This window comes from Miscanthus floridulus, unplaced genomic scaffold, assembly GCF_019320115.1.
Source record: "Miscanthus floridulus cultivar M001 unplaced genomic scaffold, ASM1932011v1 fs_504_2_3, whole genome shotgun sequence".
Classification (NCBI taxonomy): Eukaryota; Viridiplantae; Streptophyta; class Magnoliopsida; order Poales; family Poaceae; genus Miscanthus; species Miscanthus floridulus.
The window spans coordinates 8,358-27,908 of NW_027096850.1; the positions used below are offsets into that span (position 1 = coordinate 8,358).

Sequence of the window (19,551 nt, forward strand, 5' to 3'; positions counted from 1 at the left end):
CCAGGTCTTATCATCAACTTCATGATTATTCCTCCAGCCCTTTGTACGTGTGGTTTCTTAAAATCGTGTTTTTGGTTGCTCATTTTTCTTAGACGGACAATTTCCAAGTAAGGAAGACAAAGAGGTCCCCCTTGATGATGGGGACAGTACCATATGCTTCAGACCAACAAGTTTTGTTCGTAGCAACGAGCACGAACCTATTTAAGAAATGTATTTGTGTGTATGATACATGAACCAATGCAAAGCATAAAAACTCAACCAGTGACTACTAAACAGCACTAACTTGTCATCTTCAACAACTTAACAGAAAAAGCTTACTCAAATTAATTAATACTCAGACTCCACAGATACCTCTCCATTTGTTTCGTACAGATACATATGAAGCCAATACCAAGAATGGCCAATAGCATGTTGAGCAAACAAATATTGGACAATCACTACAAAACGTCTCTTAAGAGCATCTCCAACAACTCCCTATATTTTACTTGGTATATCTTGTGTTTTAGCAACTTGGTATTTTGTTTGGCAAGTGAAAAAATCACCTCTCTCCAACAATTTGGTATCAACTTGGTAAATCAAAAAAAACAGGCCCACCTAGTAGCGTGACTTTTCCGTGCCCTCTGGCCGCCGCGACTATTCCCCTGCCTCTCGCCGCGCGACTTGTTCTTGTCGCGTAGACAGGACGCCGCGCCGCCGCCCATTCATCTCCTCGGCGCTTCTCCATGGTGCACACAGCAGCGTGGCTCATCTCCAAATAGTGAAGCCGGTGGGAAGCTGCAGCAAGGCCGGCATCTCCTGCAATAGATCAGGTCGGTATTAAATCACTTTGGTCTCGTCTCCATCTGTAGATGCCATAAATTGTTGATTACACAAACCTTGTAGTTCAGGAGTCATGCCTAGGAAGAGATCCCGTCTTGGAAGCTTCGTGGATGATTCATCATCCGATGATGATGACAGTCTCATTGCATCGGCTGCTGCAATTATCGAAACCTTTTCCAATGTAAAAAGGAAACATGGTGGCTCCATCCCAGGACATAAGGTTATTTACCGTGATAGAGAAGCCGGTCACGACAGGATGTTTAAAGATTATTTGGCCGAAAATCCAACATACCCCCCTGAAATCTTCCGTCGAAGGTTTTTGTTCTTTGACTTCGAATGATTTGTCGTATGTTCATAAATATAAATATGTTTGTTAATGTTTCGATTTGTTTTCATTAGGAACAGGATGTCTAGGGAGCTTTTCGTACACATAATGAATGCAGTTGAAGCACATGATGATTACTTTGTGCAGAAAAGGAATGGTGCCGGAGTACTTGGATTGAGTTGCTTCCAAAAGATCACAGCCGCAATGCGTATGCTCTCATACGGGGTTGCAGCTGATGCGACAGATGAGTACGTACGAATTGGCGAAAGTACTGCACTTGAGAGCCTTCGTAGGTTTGTTGCTGCAGTGGATGAAATTTTTGGAGAACAATACCTCAGATATCCCAATGAGGCAGACATTGCACGCCTACTTGCAATGGGCGAGGAAAAAGGTTTTCCAGGAATGCTAGGGTCGATCGATTGTATGCACTGGAAGTGGAAGAACTGTCCATATGACAAGCAAGGTCAGCACAAGGGCCATGTAGACGACCCCACTCTCATTTTGGAGGCCGTTGCTTCGAATGATCTTTGGATATGGCATGCCTTCTTTGGAATGCCTGGATCTCATAATGATATCAACGTTCTTCATAGGTCTCCTTTGTTTGATAACTTAGCGGAAGGTACAGCTCCTCAAGTGAACTATTCTGTTAATGGCCATGATTACACGATGGGCTACTATCTTGCAGATGGTATATATCCACAATGGGCAACTTTGATTCAGTCAATCTCTCATCCCACGGGTAACAAGAGACAATATTTTGCCAAAGCTCAAGAAGCAGCGAGGAAGATGGTAGAGAGAGCTTTTGGGGTTCTTCAATCTAGGTTTGCCATAGTTCGAGGACCAGCTCGCTTTTGGGACCCTGAGACACTGTCAAAGATAATGAGGGCTTGTGTGATCATGCACAACATGATTGTGGAAGATGAAGGATTTGTGGTTGATCATAATGAGCGTTTCGACTACGGTGGTGAGAATGTCGAGCCTGCACATGGCCATGCACATCGCACACTTGAAGAATTTATTGAGGCGCACAAAAAGATCCGAGACAAGGAAACACATGTGCAGTTAAAAGAAGACCTCATCGAGCACCTGTGGAATGTCCATCCTGATTTATATTAGCTTATTTTCAATGGCTACCGAGTTGTCATCTAATTTTATTTTGCTATCATATAGTACTGTCGTTCTTATCTATTAGAACATATTGTTTGTAATTTTCTGTGTACATGTGCCGGCCTTCATTTAGCATTTGCTCTGGAGTACTGTGAAATTTTTGTGATCATTGTACCGGCCACTGGTCAATGAATGAATGTGTGCTATTGGTGCGTGGCGTCAGTGTACTGTTGGTGCGTGGCGTCAGTGCTGATGAGACTAGTGCACTGTTGGTGCGTGGCGTCAGTGCTGCTCCACAGATTTGCCGGCCAACAACTAAACTATAAACGGCACAGTAGCTCGTAGTTCCAAATTTAATACTGAATAAACTTAAACAACATAGCTCATAGTTCAACAACTAAATATTTGGAGTAAGCTTCGCGAGAATCTGCTCTTGCATTATCTCAAGCCACTGACGCTGCTTCGGATTGAGAGACGTCATGTCCGCTAACATAATTTTATTCTGTTCTTTCATCAAGTCGGTTTCAGCTTTTTTTGCTTCATTGTCCACCCTCTTCTTCTCTAGCTCTAGTGTAGCCTTCTCTATCTCTAGTGTAGCCATGAACCTGTCCTCTTTGGCCTTCTCCTTTTCCTTCTCGAAAACCTCCTTCTTCGACCACATCTTGTCCAATGCTTCCATGCAAGCTTCACCACCTCCTCGCTTAAGATTTGCTTTTACCTGATCAATAATCAATGCTTTAGTACAGTCCAATAAAAAAAAATTGTACAACTAATATAAAACTCTTTGCCACTTAAAATTTGTACCTTCTTTATCCCATCGGACCTCTTCCTTGGTTCGGTTTCTTCAGCTTCAAGAGGTATGCCATTGTCATTATTTAAGGCTCCTTCATCCCTTGGCCTTGACACCTTTCCGGCCTTCTTTTGCTTCTTGCTTTTTGCTAGTTTCTCAACCTCTGCAATTTCTACCATCTTGGATTTCCACTTGTCCTCCTCCTTGAGTATGTCCCAGCAATGCTCAAAAACAAAAGATTTGTTGTCCCTGTCTAAGTTTTTGTAGACCTTTTTTGCTTCATTAAGCTGCATAGAAATACCATCAAAGTATATACATTTTAAAAGTGAAGTTCAAATAAAGCATTCAAAATAAATTGCATACCTTATCTTGCATAGTTGTGCCACTTTGATTCCTACGTAGAATTTGATCATAGTGTGAACAAAACTTGTTCACACTAGTTTGAATTACCAGAAACCGATGCATAATGGAACTCTCTGAACGAGGAACTTTAGATTTGTTGTGTTCCTCGAAATAAGCATGAACTTTGCCCCAAAATGTAGTACGAGATTGATTCGCCCCGTTAATGGGATCCTTGCTAATAGCCAACCATCCAAAGCAAACAATTTCATCCTCTTCGGGAGTAAAATTTTTGGACCTCTTTCCTCCCTTCGTGCTTCGGCTTGGCTGCACTACTTCAACACTACTAGGACTGTCTTGGCTCTCTGGAATGTCATCAACCTCGTTCACGGCAGCAACAGGAGCCCCATGTCCTTCGAGAAGGATGTTGCTCAAGAAACCATCTTCTTCCATTCTAAAATGAGTATAGAACATAAAAAAACAGTGAAGATTGCACTATAACAGAAGATAAACCAAAGGGACATGACGAGTATACTACAAGATTATATATAGGGTCCAAATCCATGAACAACAAAAAACATAATACTTGAATAATCGTTTGGAGCCGAAACCTAAACCATAGGTCGCCATACATGAACAACAGCCTGAACCCATGAACAAACTGAACCCTAAACCCCGATCCATGGTCTACCTGAACGAGTTGAGGAGGATAGTTCAGGACAAGGCGTACCTGATCGATGGCCGGCAAAACTTGGCGGAAGAGATCGCCGGCAGACCTTGGTGGAACACACGCGCCGGCAGAACTGGGCGGAAGAGGACGCCGGCAGAACAGAAGCGGACGCCGGCAGAACTGGGCGGAAGCGGACGCCGGCAGAACTGGACGCCGGCAGAACTGGGCGGAAGAGGACGCCGGCAGAACAAAGAGGAGAAGACGGGCCGGGAGATCTTTAAACGCGCGCGAAGGGGAGATGGATCGCTCTGGATCGGCGCGGGAAGAGTACGCGCGCGCGCGGGAGGGACCTGGCGGCCGCGGGAGACGCCGAAATCGGCGATACGAAGTGAAAGCCGCGCGCGGAACAATACGCGCGCGAGGAAGGAATTTGGCAAGTTGGGAAAAATAGGAAGTGAATATAGGGAGTTGTTGGAGAGGAGTTTTTGAGTTTTTTGCAAAATTATAAGAATAGCAAGTCAATATAAGGAGTTGTTGGAGAGGAGTTTTTGAGTTTTTTGCAAAATTATAAGAATAGCAAGTCAATACAATGGTGGCAGAAGGGCAGCGTCGGGTGGGCACGGTGAGCGGGCGCGTGCGGCCAGGTGGAGGAAGCAGCACGGGCGCGCGCGGCTTAGCCTGACGTGGGCATATAGCCAGGCACGTGGCTCTGCTTGGCGTGGGCACGCACAGCCAGGCACGCGGCTCTGCTTGGCGCGGGCACGCATGACTTGGCCGGTGTCGTGAGCGCGTGGCTCGTGAAAGCAACCGACCATGGAGCCAAAGACCCGCCACTCTCTCAACTCTAGCGGATGGCTGGGTGCGGCGCTCGTGGAAGGAATCATAAGTCCGCGCTCCCTTCCACGAGCGCTGCACCTAGCCATCCGCTAGAGTTAAGAGAGAGAGGCGGGTCTTCGGCTCCATGGTCGGCTGCTTTCACGAGACGCGCGCTCACGACGCTGGCCAAGCCGCGCGCCCCCGTGCCAAGCAGAGCCGTGTGCCTGGCTGCGCGCCCGCACCAGTTCCTCCGTCTGGCCGCACGCGCCCGCTCGCCGCGCCCGCTCGACGGCCCGAGGCTGCCCTTTTGCCGCCACCGCCGCCGCACCCAGCTGCTCGCTGCCTGCTAGCGTTGAGAGGGACGACCCTGAGAGAGACGACAGAGAGATAAGGGGTAAGTTTGTCTTTTCACATGGCTTTTGTTAATTTTTAATTGCTTTGATCCGGATGTAGATAACTGAGTTAAGAATTGGAGTATGAGCCTTCGTTTTGGAAAAGTAGGAGTAAAAACACAAAGTGAAAGAAAGTGAGGGTAAAATCACAATTGGGGTTTGAAATAGGGGCAAAAACGCAATATTCGGAAGGGCAAACTTGTCATCTTTCAACTTTTCTAACACCGTTACCTGCTGTTCACAGAGTAGGGGTAAACTGAACCTTCATTTTGAAAAAGCAAGGGTAAAAACACAAAGTGGAAGAAAATGGGGATAAAATCATAATTGGGGTTCAAAATAGGGGCAAGAACGCAATAGCCCCTTTATATAATGCTCTTGTGCTTGTGGTCAAATTTGAATTATATATGTTCGGGTTAAATTTGAATTATATATATATATATATATATATATATATATATATATATATATATATATATGTTCTGGTTGAATTTGAATTGTAAATTTGATTTTTTTTTTACGAAAAAATATACTGTAGGGGCGGTTCTAGACTGAACCACCCCTACAAACTTGTATTATAGGGATGGCTGGTACTACGGCCGCCCCTACAAATCGATTTTGTAGGAGTAGATGGTGTTACTAGCCGTCCTTATAAATCGATTTGTAAGGATGGCTAATAACACCTGCCGCCTTTACAAATCGATTTATAAAGACGATCTGAGAACTACTCCTACAAATATATGATTTATAGAGACGGCATGATAGGAGCTGCTGACCGAGCCATCTCTACAACACCTCACCCGTCGTCCCTAGAAACCACCTTCAGAAGTTATCCCTTCACATGTATATTCATGCAATGCAATATAGATGACGGGTATCCGGATGGGTCTTCCTTTGCCATCGGTGGGTGAGATAGCAGTACAGCTGGTGTCGTATTCCTTGGTGGAGGACTACCTCTACTACTGGACCCACCGCTTCCTGCACACGGGCTGGCCCTACGACAGGATCCACCACGTCCACCACGAGGTCACGGCGCCCACGTCGTTCGCCACGTCCTACAGCCACTGGGCCGAGGTTGTCGTCTAGGCCGTCCCAATGTTCGTCGGGCCCACCATCGCACCGTGCCACGTCGTAACGCATTGGCTCTGGTTCACGGTCCGTCTTTTGGAGGCAATCAACAATCACTGCGGGTAATCAAAATTTCTTCTTGTCAAAAAAAAAATCTACACTCCGATCCGTCTAGAATTGAGCCCATTATATATGATGCATGGATTAATTTCTGTATGTAATCCCGGCCCAACTACTGCAGGTACAGCTTCCCGTTTGATCCCACCAAGCTGATCCCGTACCACGGACGAGCAGAATTGCATGACTACTTCGTCCCAGATCATTTTGGGGACCGATTCAACAATCTTGGTTGATGCTCTACAGTCCCACTCTTATGATTTTTTTAGCTTCTGGTGTGTTGTTTAGAGAAGCAAAGTTACTGATGTCCATGAATTTTTTTCGAGTCGATATTGTTCACGTGCCACGCTCTAGCAATAGGTGTGCACACGAACTTTCTCGGATTGGTTTGAATTGGGACCCGGATCGATCGTATGTTTGGATTGATCCCCTCCCAGAGTTTGTACAAAGTCCTGTGTCTCATGATGTAAATGTTCCTCCCCAGATATAATAAAGTGCAAACTTGTTTTAAAAAAAAGAATTCCATGACTACCATCACTTCGTAGGGAGGCAAAGCAACAGCAACTTTAGTTCATTTTTCACATACTGCGATCATATATACGGAACAGATAAAGTAAGCTTGAGCTTTAATTTATTTCCAATTCCAATTATAAATATTGATGTATGAATTATAAATCCTCTGTCTGATTTGTTTATTTTTTTCGGTGTTTCAGGGCTATAAGTACTACAAGGCAAACATAGCAAAGGTACATTTATTTGCGCTTTTATATTTACCATCTTTTTTTCTCTCGAAATCGTGCCTTATATCTACCATTTTTTTATATTAGTATGTACATAGATACATATATACCAGAACTTTCTATTGATTCTGAAATGCTGCAACAATAATCGTATAGCTGTTAGTTCACTACTTAAGCGACTCAAATAATGAAACATCTGTACTCCTACAAATTATTCCATTTCTAGAGACGATTTACATAAGTAGCTGTGTGGATGTATATGTTTTCATAGGTGGTTCGAAAGCCCACCCTTCGTGCCTGCCAAGAGCGGCTAGTAGTAAACTGAGCCGCATGCATGTAGAAAGCCAGAAGGGGGTGTGTGGTCTTTTTCTAGCTAGTAGCAGTCCAATAAAAAAACCAGGGCATGCCTCACGTGATATTAATTCAACCTACATTTCCTTTTTTTTATAAACTGCACATACATCTACCTTCTGTATGTACAGGTGAAGGCAAAGCTGGCAAAAATCAATACGGAGAAAGAAGGCAGAAACAGATTCAGCAGCACGAAACTGGACTGAGATTTGTTACCCCCTTGAACCTGAATATCTACAGTATAATCATGCGGATCTTTTTTCTCAAGGAAGATGGACAAATGATCTAAAGTTAATAAGTACAACTGCATGAGCTTTTGTACAATCTCTGTGCCGTTATACACTCGTAATCTGCTTAATGGTGTTGCCTGCACTACCTTCGTGCTGCGTGCGTATATACGCTACATTATAAATAAGGGAAAAGTACTTTCGCGCGTTTCATGCTGCCTCAACTTTTTTTTTCCCTGAGTTAAAGTGTTTCGTCAATGTGAAAGCCAGTGCAACTCAGAGTTTTTGGCCGATTTTGTGAGCAGTTCAGGCTTCAGAATGATATGGGTGGATTAGTTAGATATGGAACAGTCAAGGGCCAGTGAATACTAATAGGATGGGTAAGAAATATCGAACGAAAACACGAATGCTATACTACATAGCAAATGACTCTTGGAAGATGACCACACTGAAGATTGGTCGCAAGTCGATCTCCTTCGCGACGCCCATTGCCCAAATCATGGGGGGACAAGGGCCTCCACTTGTGGAAGAGGGACAGATTATCCTGTTGGGCATCATCACCACTTCTATTGCAAGCATTTACTCCTAGGACCCCATATGCTACATATATGAAGCTCATCTTTGTATGATTGTTGAAAATCTCCAATGGCCCATCTCCATTCATCTCTGTCCACCAGATCCTAACGACAACGTAGAACCTCCCATCTCAGTTAGCGGCTTCAGAGATATCTTAGATACCAGACTGTATGACTAGCACGAGGCCTTCAGTTGTGGCTGCAGTTGAGGTACCTAACAAAACAATGCAGCATCACCTACCCATTGTTCCTCCTTAGTACCCCCCCCCCCCCCCCCCCCCCACACACACACACACTGAGAACAGTTAAGGAACCTAATCCTATACCAACTGATGACACACACGCAACACATCCACTCCTTGCATGCAGCAAAATAGCAACATGCTTGCCGAAAAAAACAAAAAGAAACCAGGCAGAAATACAACACAGCTAGCCCAAGTACATCACCTGAAGATGCAATGGCGCTACAAGGCATTAGAAAAGATGCGCTGCGATGTGGGCTTGGTAGTGTTGCTTCATATCAGTTTCATCTTCAGTTGCGCTTTTCCTTCAAGTGGAAAAGCAAGCCTTAATGGTGTTGTTTATGGTCTCATGTTTATTAGTTCGGAAGCTCAGGGCGTCCAATCACCTAGACGTTCCCGTTCACGGGCTGCCACACTAGCCCAACGGCCCAATAATGGTATCCTCTCGTTTACTTGCCTCTAACAATAGCCTGTTGTCTCCATTCTCTAGAAGGTTTTCCACCACAGCGCTGCAAACCGTGCTCCACCGCGACGCCTAGCTCGGTGTTCTGCACGACGTCCTTGAGCCCACTGGCCAGCATCTCCACAGCGCCCGAGCGCGGCCGCCTGCCGTCCTCCATCTCCATCGCACCTTGTGCCCACCACGGCCTTCTCCAACACGTGGACCACCTTCTCCATCAGAGCGGTGACAGCTCGTGCCAGATCCGTCGCGCCCTTCTACATCTTCGACCTGCCATGGCCTTGTCCACCGGAGCGGCCTTCTACATCGGACCTGACGCGACCTTCTCCACCGGAGCGTCGAGCTCTATGCCACCGGCAAGCTCTACAGCGTGAACTCCACACACAGACGAGCCTCCATTCTTTCAAGTAGCAAAGAGCTGTTGCACTAAAAGCGTATGTTGCAAACGTATGTTTCAAATGTCGTTGTTTCATAGGTATGTTGCAATTGTTTAATGTGGATGTTGCAAAAGTAGATCAGGATATTGCACATGTTGCAAGAGTTTGTTCAAAAATATTTTATCTGTTTTAGACGTATGTTGCAAATATTTTATCTACATGTTGTAAAAGTAGATCTGGATGTTTCATATACATGCAAGTTGCAAGTGTATGTTTCAAGTGTTTCATACGTATGTTACAAGTGTTTCATCTAGATATTACATATGTTTGCAATGGCTACACACGTGTTTTTAAGTTTTTTCTAGTGTTTTGTAAATGTTTTAGACGTATATTGTAAGTGTTTTAGCTGTTTCGGACATATGTTGCAAGTGTTTTATCTGGACGTTGTAAAAGTAGATTTGGTGTTGCACATGTTGTAATGGGACCCACCTGCCATGACATGTGATAGGACCCACATGCCATTCCCGTGTGCAGGCGCGGGCGCTCAGCGATCAGGCAAGCAGAGTGAGCGTTATGGTAGGGGGGAAGCAGCATGAAATCCATGCGGTGGAGAGCGTGAAAACAGACAGCACGGGCTCCACTTCTTACGCGTCCGGCATCGTCCGACACTAGCACTCCGGAACGGACGTCCGGACCCTAGCAAATCCATTATTAGTTTTTTGGGGGTCGGTGTGGTGTGTGGTATGTTGGGTTAGTCGTGTTTCTCGTGACTATCCGTGCGGGTTGTGTTTAGTTCCACTTTGTATTGCCTTCTTAAACTAGTTGTATTAGTTTTCGCTTGGAATCGGATGTTTTCCGTCCCATAATTGGTTAGTTTTTTTTAACCTGGTTTCTATTAAAAAAACTGAAGTGACAGTTATTTTTTCCTCCTCTAATAAAAATTGTTGCAAAGATTTTGTTGTCCTTTTGAAAATATATTAATCCTCCGAAAACACTGGTAAGAGATAAAAAAAAAGGCAGTTGCTATCATAGAGTAGAGCGACAGGGAACAAGTAAAGCCGTGAGCAAAATAGCAGGTGATGTTGGGTATTGTGAAACACGAGCTTAGGAAATATTGGCGCCAAATGAATCAAGCACATTCTTTAAAACCCCTGCAGATGGAAGTCGCTCATGTACTGAACTTGGCCAAGCAAAACCCCTAGACAAAGTATAGTCTAATGTTTGAAATTTAGGCATTTGTATGATTAAGGTCGAATATAAAATCTCGTTAAAAAAAGTTTCGAATACAAATCATAACATAAATGCAAGTATGCTGCTTAACGTGGTGCACAGGGTATTTCTCTTTAGTAAAAGATGATGAATAATTCGCAGTACGCTCGCGCTGTCATGCTCATAAGAGGTAGAAATTCGGGACTTAATCTCTGTGCTATAGAAGTCGCCCTACTCTCTCATTTGCTTGCAAGCCAAACCAGGCTCATACAGAATCGTAAAATAGAAAACCGGACATAACTATTGCAAAAGTCCTTTTCCTCCTTGAATTAGAAAACGACGTAACTCCTCCTCCATCTTTTTAAACCAGATATATGATCTCCCTGCTGTTTCTCGAGACAGTTTTTCTCTTTTTCTTTTATATTTATTTCATCTGAATCTTTCAAAAATTATAATAAATTATAAAAAAATCATAAAATAGACAATCTAATTTTGGTGAACTCCACATAAGTATATCTACATAGTAAACATATGATATGATATGCTTTAATACAAAATTTTTGCTCTAGCTTTATATCTGTACTTTCTGTGATTAATTCATATCTGTAGTTTTATGGTCCTATTGTGGTGAAATTTTTATGGTGGACTAATCATTGTATGTTTGAGATGAAGTAAAAAATAATTCATGCTCATTGGATCATGTATGACTGAGTTATAGATTTATTCAGGTTTATGCTTATTAAATAGTTAAAAGTGTGTAAAAATAGAAAATATGTGTTCTCTATGCAATATTACTATTGTTATATCGTATGAACACTTAACATAATCATAATGTCATAGAGAAAATTACACAGAGAACATATATGTCGGGTTCATAAACCCGGGGTCCCTCATAAACCTGCTTCCCAGCAAAGGCTCGGCCCAGCAGAACGACGTTGCGAACGATGTGCAACTCCTGGACCGGCCCAAATACCTAACGACAGGCCAGAAGAGTGATCCAATCTCCCACCGGAAGGCCTGGCCAAGGAGAAACGGCACTCGCTTCCGACTCCGGTCCGCCTCTCCAACTGGAAGGCCTGGCTAGGAGGATCAGTGCCCGCTTTCGACTCCGGCCCGCCTCTCCGACAGGAAGGCCTCGCTTCCGGCTTCGGCCCGCCTCTCCGACCGGAAGGCCAGACCGAGGAGGAACAACGCTCGCTTTGACTTCGGTCCGCCTCTTCGATCGGAAGGCCTAGCCAAGGAGGAACGCCGCTCACTTCCGACTCCGACCCGCTTCTCCGACCGGAAGGCCTGGTCAACGCCGCTTCCGACTCCGACCCGTGTCTTCGACTGGAGATGCACCGAACCTCTACTTACAACTCTTCTCCGACTAGCGTAGTCGGAGCCGACTGGAGACCATCGACCAGGGACGCCCGCTCGGTAAGGACCCAAGCAACGGACAGAGCAAGTAAGACAGGGTGCTCAAGTCAACCACAGTACCAAGAACCGTACCCTGTACACCTGTAGGACAGTACCAACAGGATAGGTCAGAAGGGTGCCTGTAACCTTCCAGGCATGTCAAAACCCAAGCAATGTTGTGGGCGCCGATGTTTTGCCCTACAGTGTTATGGGCGCCATCAATTCCCATACCAGGCGAACATGGTGAAACCCTCCACATGCCTCTAGGCATCGACAGTGTTATGCGCACCGTCGTTTGCCATACATGGTAAATACGATAAAACCTCCCACATGTGTCTGACACAAACAGTATTAGGCCGCCTACCATCATCTTGTACCCAACGGCGTGGGCAGTAAGAATTAGCAGCATACGTACTCTCTCTCTCTCGCTTGTAAGGCCGTCCCCTTCATCTATAAAAGGGGATGCGCTCTCTCCCAACAGAGGGGGTCAATCTCACGATAATGTGAACACACGCGATTCGAACGATTCCAATAGAGCACACGCTCAAATACTTAGCGCACATAGGAGCTCCCGTCTCTCTTGGCACTTCGGTCCAGAGTCCGACCAGACCTCTTGCACCCCCCCCATCTTACTCCCTTCCGTTTGTAACCCCACAGCAAACTTCGAGCACCTGGGCTCAGGAATAAAGTCACCAACCGACTCAAACTAGACGTAGGGCATGTTGCCTGAACCAGTATAAATCCTATGCCACTGAGTGCTAGGCCACATCCGATCACAATGTCCGGCAAAAACTATAAATATTTACGTGTTGGTCACTTTCTGCACTAACAGTTGGCGCCGTCCGTGGGGAAGACATCGTACATTCACACTTTTGGTCATTGGATGGCCCACTTTTCTGCTATCTTCGCCATGGTAGGCTCAAGCGATATGACTCGCTTTGGCCCACTAGAGTTTCCTGCACTGCCACCTGTTGGGATGTGGGTTCCACCTGTCTTCGACACATCATAGGCCTTCCCCTTCGAAAGCCTGGACTTCGTCGCTGACCGGCTCGATGTACTACACCTCCGCGAAGAGACGCTTGTTCCGGCACCCATCGGAGGGGCGCCCTCCATTGGCTCTGAGACTCTCGGTGACTTCAACGGCGAGGCGCCTGCGCTTTGTTCCGAGCATATGCTCTGCTCAAACCCCGCTGTGAGTAACGTATGCTTTGTTATTTACTCGCTATTTACTATTTTTCCACCGATTCTCCGGAGGGACCCCGTTGTCCCTGCCGCAACCACCATACAACCAGTTCCCCTATGGCCTCGCATCCCCCACGAACGCGTATGCCTAGGGGCTCTGAAGGATGCTGGCACTGCCCCCTCTCACATCCAAATTCATGGGAATGGTGAGCTACGCTCCTGTCTCTTTTCATGACCTCATGGATGAAGATGTTGAGAGAGACGACTCCAGCATCGGCAACGTCGAGGCACCTAGCCACCCTCTGTCCTAGGAGTACGCTATGGCGGACACTCCAGGATAGCCGCCGATGCTAGTGGAGTCTCTTCAAACCCACACCCCTCTAGACCCTCGTGCGGATGCCCTCGCATGTGCCTAGGCGCATGGCGAGGAGCTACGACAAAGGCGGCAGAACCAGCCGCCACCTACGCCAGCGCACTCGATGCACCACGATGCGCCCCATGCGCGTAACCCAACGAGCGGCGCCTAGGCTAGCAACATCATCTATGGGGGGAATGATCCCCCATAGTTTCGCTCAGGCTGGCCAGAACATCACCGCAGCGGCGATGCTTCTGCGTGGCCTTCTTGAGCTAGACAACCCCTAGGAACAAGCGATCCACCGAAACCTCTGGGCGCTGGTGGAAACCGCCACCATTCAATAAGCGAAGAGCTCCACATCACGACACTGACTCGTGGCCTCTCTCCCTACCAGGGGAGTGGGGACGCACTAGATGAATCACTCCATCCACTCGCTGCTATAGCCACCAAGCATGGCATAGGAGGGCGTAACTATGCCACAGCCTAACTCGGCACTTGCTCCACACCAACCGCATATGCGCGAATGCCTCGGGGCCGATCCAAGACGCTCGCAGCGTCATCAGCAACCGCGTCGTTCCCAGCATGATGATGACGTCCATCGGGCGGTAGTGAGAGCAGATGACACGGGCTTAGACTGGACCATCGAGGAGACCGAGGAGACGCACCCCAGGCATGGTCGCCGACCAGGCGATCGGAGTCCTAGCCCGGATGGCCTGGGACCATGGGCCTTTGGTCGGCGCATCCAGAGAGCGTCATTCCTAGAGCGCTTTTGACTGCCTACCAACATCACCAAGTATACCAGGGAGATGAACCCTAGTATATGGCTCGAAGACTTCCGTCTCACCTATCGAGCCAGAGGAGTGGATGATGACCACTTCATTATTTAGTACCTCCCCATCTGCTTGGGGGAACATGTTCGAGCGTGGCTCGAATTCCTCTCGCACGACAGCATCCGCGACTAGGCGGATCTCAAGAGGGCCTTCGTTGGGAACTTCTAGGGGATGTATGTCTGCCCTAGGAACTCCTAGGACCTCAAGAGCTACCAGCAGGAGCCTAACGAGTCCATACGGAATTACATCCATAGGTTCTCGAAGCAATGCAACTCCCTTCCTGATGTCGTCGACATAGACGTCATTAGCACATTCCTCTCTAGGACAACCTACAAGAACCCTGATCCACAAGCTTGGTGACCTAAAGCCCTGTATCACCCATGACCTACTCGACATCGCCATGAACCATGCCTCCGGCGAGGAGGCAATCTTCAATGGAGGTTGGGACAAAGGCAAGGCTAAGCGCGAGGACCAAGATGAAGCCCCTTCATGCAAAGGGGCAAGAAGAACAAGAAGGATCGACGTCGACCGACCAACTCTCCTTGTCAAGCAAGGCTAATCGCACGGGCAAGCACCCCTAGCAGGGCCTGTTTGACCACTTTGGCAAGCTCATGGATAGCCCCCTGCACCAACCACGCTTACCCCGTCAAGCACCTCTACAAGGACTACCAGCTCCTCAAGCGCTTCCTGCAACAAGCCGGTGGGCCGAAAGAAGGAAAGGGGCAAGGAGGCAGCAGCCAAGAAAGGAGGTTCGGGCAGGCAAGGATGGGGATGACTTCCCCGACCTCAAGGAATGCATCATGATCTTCGGGGGATCCGATGCTATCTACTCCAAGCACCAGCCACAAAGTGCGCTACAAAGAGGCGTGCATCGCCGAAACGGTCGTCCCCTCCTTCCTTCGTTGGTTGAAATCCTCGACACTTTCGATTAGAGGGACCATCCATCCCATGTTGCTAGACCGGGACGCTATCTACTCGTTGTCGACCCTATCGTCGCAAGAAGCGCCTCACCAAGGTGCTGATGGACGGAGGCAGTGACCTCAAAACTCCTATGATGTCGACACCCTCGATGCTATGCGCATGCCCTTGGTTAGAGGCTCTGACCGGTGAGGTCACCTTTCCACAGCGTGATCCCCGGAGTGCAGGCATACCGCTCTGGTAGATCGACCTACCCATCATGTTTGGCGACTGAGCCAACTTCTGCTTGGAGGTGCTTACCTTCGAGGTGGTGGACTTCTTAGGGTCTACCACGCCATCTTGGGGCAGCCCATGCTACGCCAAGTTCATGGTGGTCCCAACTACACCTACCTAAAGCCAAAGATGCTAGGACCGAATGGCACCATCACTAGGGTAGCACCTTCTCTGCACCGCCTTCACATGCGACTGTGAGCCTTTCGAGGTTGCCACTGCTGTCATCACTCGTTCGAGCGCCCGTGGCTCGAGGAGTTGTTGACCCTAGCAGTCTCAGACTGCAATAGGCCAACCAACTGAAGATGACAACGGTGATGTTCTCACCAACACTCAGAACATAGAAGAGTTATGTCGCTTCTTCCCTTAAAAAATTCGGTCTTTACCATTTTCTTTCATTCAACGTTCGCATCCTGCAAAGCACCCTGGCCCAAACACTTTCAGCCTGAGTCGCTCGGGAGCTCCATGGGGGTACGGTACCCTCTCTCTTGTTTTACTATCTTATGGTAAATACATTTTTACCCAATAAAAGGGTAGTCCATTCCTTTAACTACCTACATAACTTTGCTTTGAATATTCTGACCGATTGCACCCCACCTCTACCTACGGTTACGAGCAGCTGAGCCTCACGGGCCACGCCTGGGCTCTTAAGGGTTGCAGCCTACGAGGATGAATGGGCAGGTGCAAAAAAAGAATAAAAACAAAACTATGCTAAGGTAAAAATAAGAAACGGATGGGACAAGCTTCCCCAAACAAAGTGATTCCATCATGAAACTAATTGTATTCATTAAATACACAAAAACATTTACACTGGGGCTCCCCCATGAACTTATCTGTTACATATATTGACTAGTCTTCCTACTCTAAATACTACTATGGCTGCCCGGTGGCATCGGCTGACGGCCTAACCGGCGAGGGTAGGGGCTGCTCATCATCTGGTTGGACGACATTCGCCTTGATCAGAGGTAGGGCAACGTTCACTTCTGACCTAGGCTCCACTCCGTCCGCAAGCTAGGCGATGTCCTCCTGGCGCGTGCCTTCGGCTGCGTTCGCATGACGGGCATCCATCACCCACTGTGCAAAGACTTGCTTGGCCACCAACTATGCATGTGGCAGCAAGCTCTCCCAAAGCGCATGGATGTCCTCCGCGCTCTAGCCGTCGTCGGTGTACCCACTGCAGATGGCGGCGAAGTCTAGGTCCGGGTGGTGTGTCGCCACCAAGGTCAGCACCCCCGATGTCCTGTAGAACATTCCATCAGTGATGAGGGCCCAAACCTCATCTAGGACCTCTACTAGTTGGATGGAGGGCATGCTGGTGCTTGGTGCCGATCTGAAGACCTCCGAGACGACGAGTTGGGCAACATTGCACATCTGGTCAAGTTCCCCCTCAAGAGCACATTGCGCTTCAAGGGACTTGGCCAGCGCCTCTACATTCCAGCCAATCATCGCCTTGGTCGTCTCTAGGTCCTGCTCCATCGACGCAACCTTTCTGCCGAGCTCTAGAAGAAAGATGACAAGCTCAGAAGCAGAAAAGGTATATACTGAGACGGGTGTTCTTGAGGATGGAAAGTCCCTCCTCCTGCCGAGTCACCTGCTCGCGTAGCTGAGCATTCGCCTCCTTTGACTTGAGCACCCGCCCCTAGAGCACGAGCACTTCCTGGTCGACCTTTGACTAGGCCTTCCACTCTAACTCTAGGGCCTCTAGGGAACTCTAGAGCACGGCCTCGGTGTTCGCCAGGGACTTCTATAGCGCCACCTTGGTGTCCGCCTGGCGGGCCTTCGCCATGTCAAGCCCAAGCTCAGCGGTGATCGCCCGCTCTGCCACAAGCGCTTCCACCACTCGTGCCTCAGCCACCTCTGCTGCCCAGTCTTGGGACTCGTGGCGAGTAGACTCCAGCTGGCGCTCGAGCTTGGCGACCCATAGTGACGATGTGGCCTCTCGCTCCATCAGGGCATGCTCCTCCCGAAAGAAACAAGACTTGCGGCACGACATCCCCTCCAAGCCCTGCAAAGCAAGGAGCTAACATGCTGAACCAACCAGCAAGAAACCAAGGAATCAAGGACAAACGTAGAGAACTTACCTCTACGACATGGGGTAGGTCAATCGTAATCGCCCGATGAACGGACTTGACCCGCTCCAAGGCCTCCTCAAGCCTCACCCTAGTTTGGGCGAGATTGGACTCCATCGTTAGTCCGCTCTCCCCCTAGGAAGTGCTAGAGCACCACCTCCTCATCATCATCGAGGATGAACCGAGCCTTCCTCGGGTCATCAGGGTAGGGCCACACCAGATTGCGGCTCACCCTGAACCCGCTAGAAGGCCTGGTCGACGACCAGACCACCGCTAGCTCCTACAATGGCACCAGTGGCTCCACCTTGTCACATGCTTCTCCATCGGAGGGGATCTCCACCACCTTGATCTCATGGGCCGCTGGCAGACATTCCGCCTTTGGTCCGGCCGCATCTCCCCCTGGCACCTCCAGCTCTGACTAGAAGGGTGAGCTATGCGGCCCTCCACCCGGTGAGGCAGGGAGCCCCATCTCCCTCTCCTCTTCTACCATAGCCGGTGGGGGAGGAGGTGCAAGGGTCACCTCTGACCCAACCTCTGCCATGGTCACTGGGATCGCTGCCAACACCGTCGTTGTTGCCGCCGTACTTGCGATCGGCTATGAAGGCACCATTCCCCAAAGGGGAAGGACGCGCCGCCACCACCCTGCTCTCCCCGCCACTCATCATGGCGTGCTGCAAGGTGGGCCTCCACTCCTCCTGCATGGAAGTTGGGGCGACACTCAACCCCATCAGCATGTTGCCCCTATCAAAAGGAAGAGGTCAGTCGCTCAAAAACTCAACTATGAGATTAAAAGAAACAAAGAATACATACAGGGATGCAAGTGGTAAGGCTCTGAAGCCCCGACCCATCGGCAATGGGCCCGCAAGATGGTGACCACTCATGGGTTGCGACCCGCACCCCCTCACTTCAACCAGGGGGGAGTCAATCTGCCCGGCTCCTGATCGACCCACAAATCACCGCGACCTCTGGCTCAGGGCGCGCCGACCAGAGCAGTAGGCAGGGCATCCCCCCATTGTGGGTCACGCACTGGCATTGGCCCGACGACACGTAGGTGTGAGCCCACTCCTTTGACCGCCTGGCCTACCCCGCCGCACCCGTAGCAGGTGGGGATAAGGCCGACAACACCTCCGAAGAGCGTGGCAACTGCGTCCGCTTCCTTGTCTTGGGAACGTCGCCATGCCTCTCCGCCTCACTACCGGCAGATACGGCTATAGGCTCGTGATGCACCACCAAAGTTGCGACCTCTCAGCCTCCCTCCTCCTCGGAGGAGATCACATTGGCACCCATAACCAACTGTCCTACCTCTCTGGCCTTCTACCAGTGAACAATGGGAATGGCGCCTCCGTCAGGTTCCTAATGTAGAACCACTCCCCATGCCACCCTTGATTGGAGTCGCATGGGGTGTACGTGGGGTAGGCGCCTAATGCACTTGGTTTCTTCTACAGCGTGAAGCCCCCCACCGGTGTGATCCTAGGTGGGTCCCCCTCCGACAAGGCTCACCCGAAGAAGAGCCACCAGAAAAAGTCCATGTGTGGCTCCATCCCGAGGAAGGCCTCACAGATAGTGATGAAGCCGACGATGTGCAGCACCCTAGTTGGGTTGAGGTGCTGCAGCTCCAGGCCCCACTCATTGAGGAGCCCGCATAGGAACCAGTGCACGGGGTATCCAAGCCCGCACTCATGGAAGGCAAGGAAGGAGATGACCTCGCCAGCCCGAGGCCATAGAAAGGCCTCCCCTGCAGGAGCCCTCTAGTGTGCCACCTCCTTCGATGGAGCATCCCTTCTCGGCGAAGGTGGCCAACACCGACTCACTCACAATGGATGACCTCCAACTCGACATTGCACTATGAATTCACAAACGGATCTGTAAGTTTCTCCTCTCCCTCGCTCTCCCCTCTCTCTCGCTTAG

At 48.9% G+C, this 19,551-nt stretch overlaps 2 protein-coding genes and 1 pseudogene across 3 annotated transcripts; 2 read left to right on the forward strand and 1 right to left on the reverse strand.

Moving 5' to 3' along the window:
* Positions 1–766: 766 nt before the first annotated feature.
* Positions 767–2,260, forward strand: LOC136532003 (protein ALP1-like). The gene is made up of 2 exons (XM_066524644.1): positions 767–1,134; positions 1,219–2,260. Exons 1-2 carry the CDS (start codon positions 893–895, stop codon positions 2,258–2,260), a joined length of 1,284 nt encoding a protein of 427 aa, XP_066380741.1. The 5' UTR covers positions 767–892.
* A 333-nt stretch (positions 2,261–2,593) lies between these two features.
* On the reverse strand, positions 2,594–4,584 carry LOC136532004 (glutathione S-transferase T3-like). 2 transcript variants are annotated; one of them, XM_066524646.1, is made up of 4 exons: positions 4,111–4,584; positions 3,405–3,834; positions 3,056–3,328; positions 2,594–2,969 (listed from the first exon to the last, which is right to left on the reverse strand). In XM_066524646.1, the coding sequence occupies exons 2-4, from the start codon at positions 3,831–3,833 to the stop codon at positions 2,649–2,651; spliced, it is 1,023 nt and encodes a 340-aa protein (XP_066380743.1). In that variant the 5' UTR covers position 3,834; positions 4,111–4,584; the 3' UTR covers positions 2,594–2,648. The 2 variants fall into 2 exon arrangements, with proteins under 2 accessions (XP_066380743.1, XP_066380742.1); XM_066524645.1 differs by having other exon boundaries at positions 3,405–4,584.
* LOC136532005 (very-long-chain aldehyde decarbonylase GL1-10-like) lies at positions 4,063–7,737 on the forward strand (annotated as a pseudogene).
* Positions 7,738–19,551: the final 11,814 nt, after the last annotated feature.

What these genes read in the sequence shown, in the direction of transcription:
- LOC136532003 (XM_066524644.1), top strand. Translation starts at nt 893, where the DNA reads ATGCCTAGGAAGAGATCCCGTCTTGGAAGCTTCGTGGATGATTCATCA. An exon ending in CCTGAAATCTTCCGTCGAAG is followed by an intron (nt 1,135 to 1,218) that starts GTTTTTGTTCTT and finishes TGTTTTCATTAG; the next exon opens with GAACAGGATGTCTAGGGAGC.
- LOC136532004 (XM_066524645.1), bottom strand. Translation starts at nt 3,854, where the DNA reads ATGTTCTATACTCATTTTAGAATGGAAGAAGATGGTTTCTTGAGCAAC. An exon ending in GCACAACTATGCAAGATAAG is followed by an intron (nt 3,329 to 3,404) that starts GTATGCAATTTA and finishes ATTTCTATGCAG; the next exon opens with CTTAATGAAGCAAAAAAGGT. An exon ending in GGTCCGATGGGATAAAGAAG is followed by an intron (nt 2,970 to 3,055) that starts GTACAAATTTTA and finishes ATTATTGATCAG; the next exon opens with GTAAAAGCAAATCTTAAGCG.